This window comes from Chroicocephalus ridibundus, chromosome Z, assembly GCF_963924245.1.
Source record: "Chroicocephalus ridibundus chromosome Z, bChrRid1.1, whole genome shotgun sequence".
NCBI lineage: Eukaryota > Metazoa > Chordata > Aves > Charadriiformes > Laridae > Chroicocephalus > Chroicocephalus ridibundus.
The window spans coordinates 85,406,316-85,422,694 of NC_086316.1; the positions used below are offsets into that span (position 1 = coordinate 85,406,316).

The following is a 16,379-nucleotide window of genomic DNA, read 5'->3' on the forward strand; positions in this document are numbered from 1 at the left end:
AACACCTCAAATTTTGCCATATTAATTTGGAGTGCGGATGTTGCCTCAACAGCCAAAATATTATTGGAATAATAATCGTATCCCTTCTTTTTTCTTTCTTTTATTTTTGATGTCAGGCTTAGAAAGGACACTTTTGGGGAAAAAAAAAAAAACCACAAGCGGTTGTGGAGTTGTATTTCCCCAACTGTGTTCCCACAAGCGGTAAAACAAATGAAAGAAAGCTCGCTTAATTGTGGTGGAAAGCCACCAGGCAGGTGGAGGACGTGCCTGCAATTTTCTGTACAGCACCGTCCCTCTGCCGCAATTCCAGCCTTTTGTGTGCAAAAGCAGCTGTCTGAATTCTTCCCCGTCACCCGTGGAGGGGACACAGACGGATGCTGCCATCGCACCTTAGTTTGTCACTCTAACGAGCACATCTGGAGGAGGGGGGACGGGAAACAACCCAACAGAACAAGGCAAGCTGCTCAAAGGGCTGAAATTCAGCTTGATTCCAAAGCCTGCTTTGATGACAGCTTTTCCCCGGCACATATGGGATGACTTTTCCTGCGCTGTTTAATGGTTTAAACGTTGTCAGGCAGGCGCCGTCTCAAGCAACAAACGTGGCTGTGCTGGTTTACCTGTCACGTCGTGTCTGATGCATTTTTTTTAATGCCAACAGGTCGTCACGGGGATGGTTCCTACTGGCCGGTGGACACCAACCTGATAGACAGGAGCAGTCTGAACGGTAAGTACAGGCTCCCTCCAATCACCCTCCATAATTAACGTGCACTTTTGGTGATAACCTCCCACTTTTCTTCTCTTTATTGCTCTCTCGTTCCTCCCTCTCCTGGCTTGGAGGCCACCCAGCGTGCCCACCGGTCGCACACTTGCTGTTTTACAGGGACGAGTTCTCTCGGCTGTTGAAAATCTCATCCCCGTGCAAAATACCTGCTGTAAACCGGATGGTAGTTTTGACCAAAAATGTTAACCAAAGATAGGGTCAGGACAGCACGTATTCTGTTTTGGCTTTCTTAAAGCTGATCCCCAAACTACCCATCAGGTTTCCAGCTGATGGAGTACTCCCAAAAGTATGTCCCATCTCAAGAGGTGTTGTAGATCTGTCTCAGGCCATGGGAATGCCTCTAACAAAAGAACAGCTTCAAAAGAAGTTCAGAAGGCACTTTACGTTATTATATTTCAATTTTAGCTTTCTGCAGAAAATACCATTTTTTAAAAAAATTAATTAATCCTGCCCTAAAATAGGAAGAAATGAGAGGAAACCCCGTGGATTAACAAAAATTAATGGAACCTAATGAGTGCCAGCTGGGGTGTAGATGCACCATCAATAACTTCTTATTGCAGACCCCGTCTCCGTTACCTAATGAAGCATTGTCGTCTCACGTTATTGAATGAAACAACAGACAAGATTCCCTTAAATGCGGTCTCAAGCGAGGTTTGAAAGTACAAAATAATTACAAGGCACATAGCTGATTAACTCCCGCTGATTATTTTCCTCAGCCAAGACCAGGAGGGAATACAAAATTCTGCTACCTTTTCTGCCCTGCTTTGCCGCAGCCAACACACCGCTGTTATGTGGTTTAGGCTTTCCTCCTCCTCTTCGTGGTAATTCATCATAATTGTAGGAAAACTGACTTTTGAGAAATAAAGAGAGCTTCCAGGGACGGCGAGAAAGGGTAGGGAGTGAAAACTTTCCGTTTTTTGTGATCACTGCTGTATTTTGTGGTACATTCCCTCAATGCCTTTTACTCAGCGTGGAAATGAAAAAGAAACCAAACCCCAAAATCTTTGGGATTTCTGTACTAGAAAGGACGGGACTCGCAGCTGCTTGTCCTGTTCAGCTGCCTGGAAAAAAGCTATGAGAAAAGGGCGAATTATTTAAATAGCGTAATTAGTTAAGTAAAGAAAGGATATGAGGGCAGAGAATCAAGGCAGACTATTACAATTAAATTACATCTATGGTCAACTAAAACTATTATTTGGAAAGATTTCTCCTTTTTACTTAGATTTTTCCTTTTTAATTTTGCATCCAGTTGCAGGAAAGGCAAAATGAGATGCCGGACAAGTATTGATTAGTTTATACATGGGAGGTGGTGGGGACGATGTGAGAACTCTTTACGTTTTGTTGTGAAATCTCGGTTGTGCCATAGCACAGCTCTTCCCTTCGCATCCCATTGCTCCGAAGAGTTAGTTTTTCTCCAGGCTTAAGCGGAAAGATATTTTGGGGGTTGTGATTTTATGAGACGCCTGTAAGATTGCCTGAGCAGCTAGAGCAGAAGGATTGCGCGCTGGTGGCTGTAACGTATGGCCCAGTGCTGCGTTGGGCATTATCCAACAAGGTAATAAAAATATAACGTGCTATTCCCAATGGAACGGGGAAAAAAAAAAAAGTCAAAAGCAAGGGACTGGGACTTGAAGTCAGCTTGACTGGGACTTGACAGGAGAAATGATGCTATTTTCAGTCCCTGTCTTGCTGCTGCAAGTCTCGAGAAAGACTATACGGGCCCTAAAGAGAAAATCCGTAGTCGTTGTATTTCCATTTTCAGCTGATAATAGCAAAAACGAGGCCAGAGTTATTGACTCCCAACATCGGGTTGTTAACACCCAGAGAGTGCAGAGTCGTTACCGCTTAAATATTTTGCTGTGCCGCTGACGTGCAGCGAGACATACATTTCAGCTCTTTATGGCACCCTCTGTCTGCTTTTTTTGGAGGAATTCATGCCACCTTGATGTGGTTTATTTTATGGGTGACTGCTAAAAAGGGAGGGGAGCGAATCCAGCCCTGACCAGCCCCTCGTTGTCTGTCTCCTTTCAGAGCCTCCCATCGGGCAGATGCACCCTCCCCACGGCAGCGTCACGCCCCAGAAGAACAGCAACCTCCTTGTCATCATCGTCGTCACCGTGGGCGTCATCACCGTGGTGGTGGTGGCGGTGGTGGCCGTCATCTGCACCAGGCGCTCCTCGGCCCAGCAGAGGAAGTACGTTCTGGAATCGTGGGGTGGGAGGAAAAAGCAGTGATTTTCAGCCTCAAAAACGAGCAGTATAACGGTCGTAGTGGAGAAATGTGGGGTCTGGGACTGAAAGGCATTTTGGGGCTCAATCTTTTGGTTTTGGAGGTGTCACTCATTGCCGGTGAGCGGAGAATGTCCCCAGTCCCCCAGGCTGCAGGGTAAACCGTGGAGAATAAGTACCCCTGGCATGGTGAGCCTCGAAAAAATAAGCCTGCCATGCACAGCTCACTGTTGTTTATATTCCCAAGTATAATTCACACACGGGAAAGAATCAATTCCATCGATTTAGTGGAGAAAAAAAAAAAAAAAGGTCTTTTCTGTGCCTGGTGATGCTGTTGGACTTTCTGACTTTGCACAGTTGAGAAACACAGGGTCCTGCTCACTTGCTAACCCTGGGGAGGGCGTTATCTTCTCCAGACAGTCCGCCTCCAAAAGTCTTCCGGTAAAAAGCATCAACAGCTCTTTCTCCAGGTAATTCTTGTCTACTCGGAAAAAAAACCAACCCACCCAGTCTATAGAAAATTACGAGGAGAAAAATCTTCAGGCATCTTCTGAAATGCTATAAAAGGGCAGTAGCGTAAAGCACAAAGGTTTTTTCAGTCTTTCTGAGAAGTTCTTCACCCTGAGGGTGGTGAGACACTGGCCCAGGTTGCCCAGAGAGGTGGTGGAAGCCCCATCCCTGGAAGTTTTTAAGGCCAGGCTGGACGGGGCTCTGAGCAACCTGATCCGGTGGGAGGTGTCCCTGCCCAGGGCAGGGGGTTGGAACTAGAGGATCTTTAAGGTCCCTTCCAACCCAAACCATTCTGTGATTCTGTGTGGAGATGATGGGTTTGAAACAGAGACGGGTTTGATGCACTTAATGCATTGACAATTACTAGACTATTTATTATTTTACTATTAACTCATGGCATTATTGTACTGTTAGGAGTATGAGGACATGAGAAAGTGAAGTTTAATCATAGTTTGCCCACACTAACGAGAAATTTTTGTTAGTGCAAAGCATAAACATAAAAGTGCATAAAAGAGCAAGACATTATTACAGTGATTTGCACTAATGCTCTAAGAAAGGGTGGGACGATGAGAGCAGGGATGGTCAGGGGACCGAAGAGCTCCCAAATTTGCTGAGATCGGCTTTGGGCTGGTGGGGCACGAGCAGATGTGGAGTGTTTTGCCAGGGGAAGCGCTTTCTCTACAGATGGGTATTTGAGGGTAGATTTTTTTCAAAAAGAAAGCTCTCATTTAGGCAGAAAAATAAGGGCCCGTGCTTTCAGGAGCGCTGGGGTAGTTGAATGATGAACTGATTTGAAAATCTGCTTCTATTGTGAGTCCTACCACCTGAAAATCAGGCCATCGTGTGAAGGCAATGGAAATTCTTCTGTTGAATAGAGTGCAGTGAATCGTGGCTAAATCTCTCTTGAGTTTCTAGCAGGGAAAAGGAATTTACAAGGGAGAGAAACAAACAGATTCATCTGTCCACAATTAGGTGTCTAAAACTTAAATATCCCAAGTTTGAATTAATCAGCCTCGACTTCCTCTCTAGCCCCTGGGGAGGAACAGGAACATTCAAAGAATTGTTCATCTTATCCTAAGGCATGGGAAGATTTACCGTCTGAAGATGCTTATTGGTCTCCAGTGATGAAAAAAATGTGAAGCCGGTGGATTTGGATTCGCCGTTTTAAGTTCTAAGTGTCTCTACTATGGGTGGGTGAATCTCACCCAAGTTGCCCCAAACGAACCGTTTCCCCACTGAAAGTGGGGAAAAAATAGGGCAATGAAAACTAAACGATGGATCTTAAATTTAGCACAGCAGGAAAGATCCTAAATTTCCTCAAAACAAGAGGTTGGTGGTGGGAATGATTTTGTTTCTGACCTGCCTGGAGAGATGCACGCTGTGACACAGAGAGTTTAGATTCAGGCTTTTATTGGCAGCTGGTTCTTGGTTTAAAATCCAGGGATGAACTGCTGAACAGAAGGACTGCAGTAAGGGTAAAGGCCAAGTCTCGTTGGATAATGCATGTGTCCTTCCCCGGAGCAAAAACTTGCAGGTGATGGAATAATCTCCTGTAAGCCTTCAGAGGCGGAAAGTCATATTTCTTAAGTTAATTAAAACTTGGCTGAACAAAGCACAATAAAGCATATTATACAGAACAACCTGGTACTGACCCAGGTGGCTTAGTAGGTATTTTCTGTCTGAGCCATCTAGGGAAGAATGAAATATCGGCCATACAAAGCCTGTGACAATGGGACGCCAGTAAAAAAAATAGGGGAGAAAAATGTGAGTAAAAGATTCAGGTGCAATAACTTACCCAGTTGTGCATGAGGGGAACGTATGGCTCCTGCAGCAATTGAGATTCATGCCCTCACCGTAATTACATCTTCCTGAGCACGAGCTGCTCGCTGCCCTGCGCTGGCGGTGTCCTCTGGTGTGGTGCCGCGGAGGATGGACGATGGGGCCACCCGGCAGCTCCGTCCTTCAGCGCAGGGTCAGTTCAGAGTTAAGCTTGGAGAAGATGAAACCCAGTTGAATCTTAAAGTAAGGGAAAATACCACTTTGTGCAGCGTACACCCCAACTGCAGGACCTGCTTCTGCCAGGAATTCTTTTAAGGTTTCAGGGTATTACAAAAATTTGTAACGTGGCAGAACGATCAGCCTATGGACTGGTAACACGAGGCGATGACTACCGCAGGGGAAAAGGTTGGGGTGGACAAGCTGGTCTGAGCTGTAGGTAAATAATGCGTATTTATGCACTGAATGTGCATATGAATCACAGAATCCTAGAATGGTTTGGGTTGGAAGGGAGCTTAAAGACCATCTGGTTCCAACCCGAGGGGCAGGGACACCTCCCACTAGACCAGGTTGCTCAAAGCGTGGTCTTGAACAAGTTGCCCAACCGATGGGTGTGCTGGGCGGAGGAGTGGTGCGAAAATGGACCACAAAAAATAAGCTGAAACTAAGTTTAAGTCCTGTTAGAAGTAATAGGAGTGTGTCAGCACACATTTGTGAAGGCTCTGGTGAGCCAAAAGCATAATCGTTGAGTCTTAGAATGGTTGAGTTGGAAGGGACCTTAAAGACCATGTAGTTCCAACCCCCTGCCCTGGGGGGTTTGGGGTCTACCTTTCGCTAGACTGAGGAATGAGTTGGCAGCTGCTAAAGAGCCTGTGAAGGTCATTGCTGTGTTCCCTGGAGATGCTCCTGGGGTCTTCCATGCTGGTGTAGCTCGTTAGTGGTGGCCTCTGCCCCATCTCTTGCACGGTGGTGGGAGGCTGGAGCTCACCACGGGGAAGAGGACCATGAGGTGGTAGGAGAGACAGGCACTGGTTTCAGCTTTTCAGCGTGGCTGGCGGGGAATAGAGAGGCCAAAGTGAAATAATTTTTCATCTGTAAACATTGGGAGAGATTTTCTGAAGAAAGAATTGGTTTATATTCTTCTTTTTTTTTTTTTTTTGTACGGGATCTCTGTACCAGTTGAATTTCCTTTAATACAGCCCAAAAGGCAAAGTGCACGTTTTTGCCAGGTTAGGAGTAAAGAGCAAAGAATAGAAAATATTAACTCATGCATCAGAAGGCTAATTAAGGTGAAGTATTTATTGTTGACTGTCTTCAAAGGGCTTTCTGAAGAGCAGTGCGGGAGGCTCAGGGTTCGAGCGGGACGTGGCTACGGCTTACGGGGACCGTTGCTTCTGTGTCCTGCCTCCAAAACTGCTCCATGAGAAAAAGCGTCGCACCAGGACGAGGTTACCCATGCTTCTTTTTATGAGCAAAATCCCATTTTGCCCGAGAAAACGCTTTATTTCTGAGCTCTTCAGGTAGAGACGCCTTCAGCTGTTGTTAAAAAAAAATAAACTAGGCTGACTTGTTATAACCTTAAGTGTTTTCTCTGGGGTATTGTAACTGTAAAATGAAGGCAATGAGGAGCGATCTCACTCCGGAGTATTTGAGAAATTATCCGATGTAGGATGTGTAATGGCTGGAGCCACTGCCCGGGCTGGGAACTCGAGAAACAAGACAACAAGAAAGGGTTTTCCTCTCCAGAGAGTTTATTTATTTTGAAAGTACAGCTTAAGTTCTGCTGTCGTTATTCAAGATTGCATGCCCATAATATATATTTTAAGGGCAGAGCTGAACTCTGGTTTTATATCCATCCTTAGGAAAAAAAAACCCAAAATACCATTACGGTATGCAAGCTGGATGCGTTCCGTGTTGTAAAATAATCGAACAACAACAGAAACGCCACCGTCTGAGATCAGTTTTTCAATTCCAAACTCCTTCCCTTCCCAGTCCCTGGGTCCGCTTGTAAACTGGGTAATGGACTACGTTTGAATCCCGCTGTAAATCTCGACGGGAATTTCCGAAGCATCGGTTTCCATTGCTGCAGCGGAGGTTTGAAACTGATGGCGTAGCTTTTATGATTAACTTCTGTAGATAGAATGTGCTTTTCTAGTGCACCGAAGATCCCGCTTTCCCCCCGAAATTAAAGGTAGATGCATTTTCAGGAGCCGAACCGCAACTTTAGCATCGCATGAACAAAACATTCCAGGGGAGGATTTATTTTCATTTGTTATTGATGACCTTTTCGTGTGCACTCCTGGCTCTGATTCCATTTGCTACTCCCAGGCTGTCAGGGCATCAATAATTTGGGAGAAAAAACCCAATGCAAACCGGGCGAGATCATTGCATGTATTTTTTTAAATGATATCATTGCTGGAGCGGTTTTGTAGTTACGGTTGGAATGACACATTCATTATAGCCCCCTGTTTACAGCTGTGTATAAAATTACTTTGGGGCTAAAATTTCTCTTGCCTGGCTCGGGCCCGGGGGAATGAATTATTTTCAATTGAAAGTGACAAAAAAAAGATGCTGTATCCCGAAGTGAAGAAAGTCATTCCTTGTTTAGAATCAAAATTATGGCCTTTTTTGGAACGAGACGGAAAGAACAACTTTACTTTTTAACTTCGTACATTAAGGTTGAATGAAAGGGCTCATAATTATTCTTGTGGGTGTTAATCAGGATGGCAGTAGGGTCTGTGCAAGAAGGTATTAAAGGACTGTCTTTATTCCATAGGGGCAAAGTGCAGTGCCTTTGCCCTGTTCTTTGAAATACCGTCATTTTCAATAGTTAAGGTTTGGCAATTAGAAAATAATGGGCTAAAAGTAGGAAATAATTATGACCAGAGCCCAGCAGTCGTATTTATTAGGCGCTATAAAATAAATCTCTGAACGACCCCAGCCTCGCCTCTGCCGCTCGCTTTCCAGATGACTTTTTAAAATTAATATTTTGACCCTCAAAGAGCTTTTTGGGGTATCGACCAGTCGAAGGACCTAAAACAATTTCTTCCTGCAAGGGTGGCAGTTTGAGGCCTGGGATATTTCTGCCGGAATGAAATGTCGTGGCCATCAGCTCCGGGGGGTGAGACGGGGCTGTGCCCTGGGTGACATTTTCAATTACAGGATGTGTTTGTTCCTTCTCTTGAAAGCAAAAAGGTTGGTGACGCGCGTAACCGTAACACGCGTCTCTCGCTTTCTAGACCAGACGGAGAAAATTTAGCAGAGAACAGGAATCGATTCCGACCATTGGAGTTTCTTAAGGTTTCGAATTTCCTCAAGGTTGGGGTTTTTTTTCTGGGAAAACAACGCCATGCCACCTTCCGCGGTACTGCCTGGAGGGCGGCTCTCTGAGCACACCTCCGCCAGTGCTACCCGCGGTGCGAGTCCTGGGGATGCCAGAGAGAGGTTTTCCATTGCTTTCCATGGATGCAGGGGAAAGAACCTTCCCTTCAGGAGATGCACCGCTGTGTTTTGGGGTGGGCGTATGACGCGGGTAATGAGTAGCCGAGAGCACTTAGAGCCCCTGGAAATCAAGGTTTTCTTATGTTTGTTACCTAAAAGTGCACATGAATTTGAAGACATTCTCCTGCACCTTTTGTGTATCGCAACTATTTCTGCTTTTCCACTTGGGACATTGTAATATTCCTTTCCTTTCACAAAGTATTTTGAGATGTACAAAGGAAAAATCAAGGGGTAAAGAGTACTTTTGGATTATTGGGCAAAACAGTAAGCCAGGAGCACTCCTTTTTCAGAGTTATTTAAATTGGTAGGTTCCTGATAAGACTTTCCCTTCAGCTGTAAATCAGCTGTTGTGCTCCGTATTTAAGGAGCCTGTCTTTTCTTTAGAATAGAAAACCACGCAAATTTTGTTACAAATAGCCTGCGTAGTGGAGGGGAGGTGGAAATCCGAGAGCAGCAGAGCAGGGCCATCCCCTCGTGGCTCCCTGCTGATGTGAGAGACATCGTTAATACCGATGCCTAAAGAGAGGAGAGTTAATGTTGCTCTGGGAGATGCTACTCTGGATTTCTGGGCTTTTCCGTACTAAAAATACTGCTTTGGTGGGTAAAGAAATACATTGCGTGCAGCACGCGGTTATGGAAGGTATAAGACGCGCGTAACTCGGCAGAAGTGGGCTCAGCAGTTTTCCTTCGCTGTTTGTAGATGCAGACATTCCCCAAGCGCTGCTCTTCCCAACATGAAACTGGTCACTTCTCTTCCAGGAAGAGTGGTTTTCCCTGGTTTCTACATTAATTGGTGCAAAAAATGACCCACCCTGCTGAGCCCCGGGTCCATCCCCTGGACCAAAATCCATGAAGCATAGGGTCACACCAAGATAACCACCGTCCTTTGGAGGACACAACCAAGGGGTTCCTTAGAGAGACATCAATGAGGAGACACCACTTCTTGGTCTTATAAACGGGAAAAACCTTCTTAGGTGACAGTTCTGATCTTTCTTTGCTGCAGGAAACGTGCAACCCACAGCGCTGGCAAAAGGAAGGGCAGCCAGAAGGACCTGAGACCCCCGGATCTGTGGATACACCATGAGGAGATGGAAATGAAGAACATCGAGAAGCCAACGGGCTCAGACCCCGCGGGAAGGGACTCCCCCATGCAGAGCTGCCAGGACATCACCCCCGTCAGCCACAGCCAGTCGGAAACGCAGCTGGGCAGCAAGAGCACCCCACAGCCCGGTGAGGGGCTCCCAGGGCAGGAGAGACACAAACTGGCTGGGTTTCACCTGGAGATTTTGCGACATTAGAGCCGTAGAGTCATAGAATGGTTTGGGTTGAAAGGGACCTTTAGAGGTCATCTAGTCCAGCCCCCCTGGGCCTTTTTTCTCCATGACCAGCGTATACATTTTCTTTAAATTAATTTGATACTGGTGGTTAGTGACCTTAGCCCAGCACAAGGAGTCTCTAACTGAGACCAGATCCAGGAGGAGACTGGAAGAGTTGACAGCTCTGCTGTGGGTGCTGGGAGAGATGTTCCTTGGAGAGATGTTTTGCGGTGGTTCCACACTAAAGGAAAACCCATCATTTTTCATTTTTACGCCATTCTAATTTTTTAAGTTCAGGAATTCAACTGGCAGTCAAATGTTATTAGATTTGCGCACTGTGCTAAGGAAGAGAGGGAAAAGGGAACATGGAGAAGTAAGTGGGGAAAAAAACAAATGGAGTAGAGGGAGAACATGATTAGGAAGAAGGTCAGCAGCATCACCAGGAGTAGAATTTGGGCCAGGGAGGCTGAGAAAACTTAGGAGGAGAGAAATTCTGTAAGAAAAATGCGGTTTCAGTGATGTTTCCTCCTCCTTTTTTTAACCTTAGCGCACGCAGCCCATCACAGGTTGCACTTTAGCTGATAACATTTTTTTCCACCGGAACAGTAGAAAGTCTTGGGAGAGGCAGGTGGCGCGTACAGGGAGCGACGGGGGGCAAAACACAGCACAGAATTGGAGAACATAAACATTTTTGTCTTGGGAACGGAGTGAAATAATTCCAGAATGTCGGTTGGGGCTGTAAATAACGAAGGTGACTTTTTCAGATGCTTCTGATGTTTTTATCTCTTTTCTGTTCTTGCAAGGAAAAAAAAAAACACAAAACCCCAAAAACGTTAAAAAGGAGCAGTTTTCAAATTTCTAAATGGATCTCATTTTCTTTTTCTGACTTTGTGTTTTGGGCCGATAGTTTGCTATTCAGGAAGATAATGGTGACGATGTTTCCCATTGTTTTTAAGACAAAGATCCTCAGTATATTAAGACACTGGGAAAACGTAGCCAGAAGATTCCCTCTGCCTAAAGAGCTGCGGCTGACGATCAGAAGAGCCCAGAAGGATCAATAGGAGAGCTCCATCGATTGCTTGTCGGCTTGCAATCGAGTGCGTGGAAGTCATCCCAGCATATGAGCAAGTTAATGACAAAGGCTGGGCTGGATGGTTTATGTGTAAACGCCTTGGGCCGTAAATAAATGCCTTTATGTTTCTTCCCGTTCGGTCCTACGCAGTTCAGTAATACTGGCCCTGGCTTTTCACTAGCAATTAGGGCTTTGAATGGCCATCGACAGAAGGCTTGGCGTTTCAGTCCTGCAATTCAGCCAGAGTGGTTTGAAAAATACGTAGTCTTTCTATGCAAATCGGGGTTTTTTTTCTTTTTGTGAGGAATATGTATTTACTTGGGTACGTCAGAGACGAATAGTCTGAGTGGGTATGAAGCTTACCTGTATGACAGGATTAAACTGATTTCATCCACGGTTTATTAAAACAGCGAAAGTAACATAAATGCAAGGTTCATGTGAGACAAGGTATGAAGAGAGGAATATTGCTTTCATTTCCTTGCAAATTACTGAACATCCCGTTTCAACCACGCTTTCTTTCTGACAAGTGTATTCTCTGGAATCTTTGAATACTTCAAATCTCCTATGCAAATGTGACTAAATCAGAGCATCTGCATTGAAATACATAAACAGGGAGTCTGATTTCTGTAGCTGCTGAGACAGTTTTGGGTTGGATTGGGCATCAGGCAGCCTGTCTCAGCTCTCTGATCTCAGGAGATGGGCTAGTTGCGATCCAGGACCAAATAACGGGAAGATCCAGGCACATCCTGAACTTGCCATGGGTGTTGTGGGAAAAACAAGCTGCGCGGGCTGGAAGAGCCGCCGTGAATTACCGGGTCCGTAATCTGGGCAATCAGGACACAAGACTTGGTGGCATCTCACAAGGAAGGTCATTTTCGTCCTTCAGATGTGTTTCAAAGAGCAGTTCTTGGCTGCCAGGTTTTGTAGGTACCCGAATTTACGCAGCCTTCCTCTGGTCTTAATATTTTAATTTTTAAATGAGTTTATAATAGGGAAGTTACAAGAAAAACTTCACATTGTAATGAAGTGGATGGGGATTTTTCAGGATAGTTTCCGAGACAAAGAAAAAGCGGACGTGTTCTCTTGATTCTCTTACCCAAAAAAAACCCGCAAACAATAATTTTATTCAGAAAAGGCAGCCAAAATAGTCTGTGCAGCTCTTTGCAGGTGGTGATATTTAATGATGGGTTAGAATAACTGAATTCTAAAATAAACCCATTGATCTTCCTGCTAGACATAAGGTGAAGAGAAACATTCATTTCCAGCATTTCCCACTAAGCCGTTGTGGTGGTTTTCTCTAGGTCCCGAGACAGAAGATGTTGGAAGCAGCATGTCCACGTTGGAGCGCTCGCTCGCCGCCCGCCGAGCCACCCGGGCCAAGCTCATGATCCCCATGGATTCGCAACCAAGCAACCCTCGTGAGTACCGGGACCTTCCCCCGGCCCCCAAAGGCCGGGCTCACGCATCTGAAGATCTCCTACGATCTTTCAGATGTCGTCTGGTTAGGCCTCGCTCAGGTTAAACAGCGTTAGCCGTGTTGTTGTCGTCGTCTCGAAAAGACGTGAAAGGCCTGGAAGCTTGCCAGGGCTTCACAACGCAGCAGTGGAAAAGCTATGGAGCGAACTCGGAAATCCTGCTTCTGCGAGAGTCAGCCCGGGCTAAGCCTAAAGAGTCGGCATTTCTATTTTTAGCGGGTGGATAGTGATGGATAAATCCCTCTGTCTCCTTACACTAAAACTTTTATTTAAAGGGGTAAGAGTTCAAGCTGCCAGAGCAGAAGGCTTTGCAATACACAGATGTAAATTTCAATGTTATTGTTATTATCAGTAATTATAATCAGCTGGACATTGTTGCAGTTTCTGGTAGATTTGTATATTTTCTTTTGTCTACAGTAGTTGGCCACGCCACCGTGTGCTTTTTTAATATGGAGCGGCTCTTACAAAGCCAAATAAATGAAGAGAGAAGATATTTTGACCGGGTGTTAAATTTTAGTGACTACAGAGCGGTTGTCATTGAACAAATGTCATAGGTGAAGTCAATCTTTTCCAAAGCAGCAAGGTACATGAGAAAGACAGGAAGGCAGGAGAGCATTAGATAGCTTCTCCCGCCCTCCAGAACTGATGAAAATTTCAGAAGTGACCTTTTTTTCACATCTGAGCGAAGGAACGGGGTAAGCGAGAGAGGGTTTGGCCCTGATCAAGTTCCCGGTCAAGGATGAAGCTTTGGGTCTCCACCTTTCCTCCGAGCAGCCTTGTGATCAATCTCTTGGTAGCTCTCAGCTTTTAGCTAGAAGTTCTACCTTTGACCTCGCAAAAATAGATCCGAACGGAAATCTATCGGAATCGGTACGTCTGTGTAAATCGCCTTGAGTTAAAAATGAACATGCACTGACAGAAATCCATTTCATCGCAAAATTTCTTCCTAGCTCTGCCGTTTCAATATAAGTGGCTATTTGTGGGTTTGTGGAAGGGGGACATCACAAATGATATATTAAAAAAAAATAAAAATAGAAGGAAGTGAATGAAGGAAAGGAGAGGGAATAACCTACCGTGGCTTTGTTCAGGAAATGACTTCGTAGGAGCTAAGGGAGAGGTTGAACTCCAGTTCTCCACGCCTTGGCCTGGACATATCGCCCCATTTCAGCCTTTACCCTCTTTATCATCTGGAAGAAAGACCGCTGGGATGAGGCGGAGAAAGCCCTTGACTCCACCTGGGAAATATTCCCATCTTATAACCGCAGTAGCCTCATAATCGGGCAATTTGTCCTTTTTTGGGGGTGGGATTTCTCCAGAGTTGGCCTGGGTTGAAGGAGGGCAAAGTCCAAGAAAATGGATAGACTTTGAATGGTGGAAGCAAAATCAGAACCAAATCAATCGTCATTACCATGGGAAAATAGCAGTGTTAGTTGAATAAAAGTCAAGACAACGTTCTCATACAGCTTACAGATAAAAGTGCTCTTAAACATATTTATTTTTTTCAGTCAAATGATGCATTTTGACAAGCGATGTCCCCTTTTCTGTTTATTTATATTTTCAACAGTATAAATCTAATCTGCGGCGACAGCATGCTGTGATTGTTTGCAAATAATTAAACTCTGATTTATAAAAGTCTTACTTGTGCATTTGGGCAGGCTGAGCTAACGCTGCGTATGTTTATTTCCCCAGAAAAGACGGTTGAGGCTTTGTCAGATCAGACGCTTTAATTAATTTCTGAAAGAAATTGTCAGCAGCGAGCGATTAAATAGACTGAAGAAGCAACGTCGTAATTCTGAAGTAAAACCCACAGACTGTTAATTGTGAAATACCGAATCGAGAGGTATTCACGTTCATCTCGATAATCAGTATTTGCAGTCTTTGAGAACAAATACACCCCGTAATGCGCCGTTGCTTGCTGAAGTGGAAGGAGTGTAAACCAGATGAATTTGATAAGGTTTTAGCGATGCTACTGAAACACAGGCAGTCACAAATACCCAGGCCGCTGTGTCGAAAAGAGTATTTACAGAGAAAAACAATTGAGAAAGGCCTTGCAAGGTATCGCGTTCAAGCGTTGTGCCCGTAATTCTCCTGCTTTGCGTTTGTAATCCTCACTGGTGGAAGAGGAAAACAAAACGCTGCCGGAGTAAATGAGTTTGGAGCGAGATTTCCGCTGTGTTTGGCGGGGAGGTTTTTTTCCTCTTCACGCCCCCGCCCTAAAATTGCAGAAAATCACACCGGTTCTTTTTTGGTTTGTTTTTTTTTTTTTTTTTCTGGGGAAATATGAACGTGTCGACTCAAGTCGCTTTGGCAGCCTCTGGGGTGCTGGAATACCATTCGAAATGTCCTACTTTGTCATTTCTGTAAGCTGTTCTTGGGTGCTGCTTCTTTTAACAGGATACAGTACATTTTAAATGTAGAGCGGCGTTCAGGGAGCTCCATGATTTGGTCAGGGAATTTCTGTTTTCAGTGTCTCAGTCTATCAATATTAAGTGCAAATTCCATTGCTGACAGGCTCTGACAGAACAGATTTGTTGTCATATCTGCTTGAAATTGTGAAGATTTATTGAAAATATTTGATGTTACCTTTTCTCCAGCTTCTCTACAATAGAGCGCTGCAATGAATAGTAATCCTGTCTTATTTTAAAAATGAAAAGTGCTGGGAGCCTAGACCCTAAAAAGAAATGAAGGAATGGACTTTGAAAACCAAGTTGTTCTTTAATAGGATTCAATAAAGAGCGATATTTTTCACTGTAGCAGCAACGTTATAAATATTGTCAATAAAAATGTCTTACACAGACAAAACGAAAGGCCTGAAGAATAGAAATTCTCTTCGAAGAGTAGGTGAATTGAACCCAGACAACTCTGAAGCTCAATTTACCCAGGTCAGCATTTCTGCATGAGTTTTCTTCATCTCCGCGCTTCTCCGTTACCTCTGGAAGCGCGGCGTTGTCTCGCTGACAGCCGTCTGCTTAAAAAAACCAAACCTTCATAAAGCCTTGGCACCGCCGCAGCTTCTTGTGTGACCTTGGGCAGGTGGCCCAGTTCGCTGCTCTGTGTAATGGACGTAGCAGGAGCTAGAAGGAATTGTCGTGACCATCTTAAAGTTTACAGCGTTGCTTCCAATTCGTGCGTGAAAGGTGCTAGATAAGCCAAACCTTATCATCAAGGAGCCAAAAATCCCTGCGTATTGTTTAGCTGGGCAAAACTTTCGTGAGAGCTTCCAAGTTTTTCCTAAAAGCGACAAAGGAACTCATGATTTGAATAGCTTGATTATCACCCGCTCTTCAAGCGTTGACTTGAAAATAAAGGAGATAAGCCCCAGGAAAGCCTGAATTTAGCACACCGTGATCCTGGTTCTCAAATCGAAGTGTCCCTTAAATTCAACTCCAGAACTCAACTTCGACTTCAGACTTTTAGCTACTGGTTTGCTGGCACCTCTCACCCCTGTTCCTTACGGGCTTGGACATGCCTGAGTGCGGAACGATGCCCAGACACCCTCAGCTGGTGGGTAAACCCAGGGGTCCTGTGCCTCTGGGGGCATCCGAGGGTGACAGGGACATCGGTGTGAAGCTGGCAGACCTCATGGAAGAGTTGCAGGAGCCCAACAACTGAAATGAGCCCTTAAATTGCCTGATCCGTCCCTTCTCTCTTACTTGCCAAGGGATGCAAAGCACCCCCGAAATGGGGCTGAATAGCTGGAACATAGGCAAAAAGGTGGTT

General features: G+C 45.0%; 1 protein-coding gene across 1 annotated transcript in view; it reads left to right on the top strand.

Moving 5' to 3' along the window:
* DCC (DCC netrin 1 receptor) overlaps positions 1-16,379 on the top strand; it is a 587,525-nt gene that overhangs the window by 545,133 nt on the left and 26,013 nt on the right. The window contains exons 22-25 of the mRNA XM_063320711.1: positions 659-724; positions 2,813-2,975; positions 9,800-10,026; positions 12,486-12,602. Of these exons, the coding sequence (XP_063176781.1) occupies positions 659-724; positions 2,813-2,975; positions 9,800-10,026; positions 12,486-12,602 (573 nt within the window). The remainder of the gene's footprint in view (positions 1-658; positions 725-2,812; positions 2,976-9,799; positions 10,027-12,485; positions 12,603-16,379) is intronic.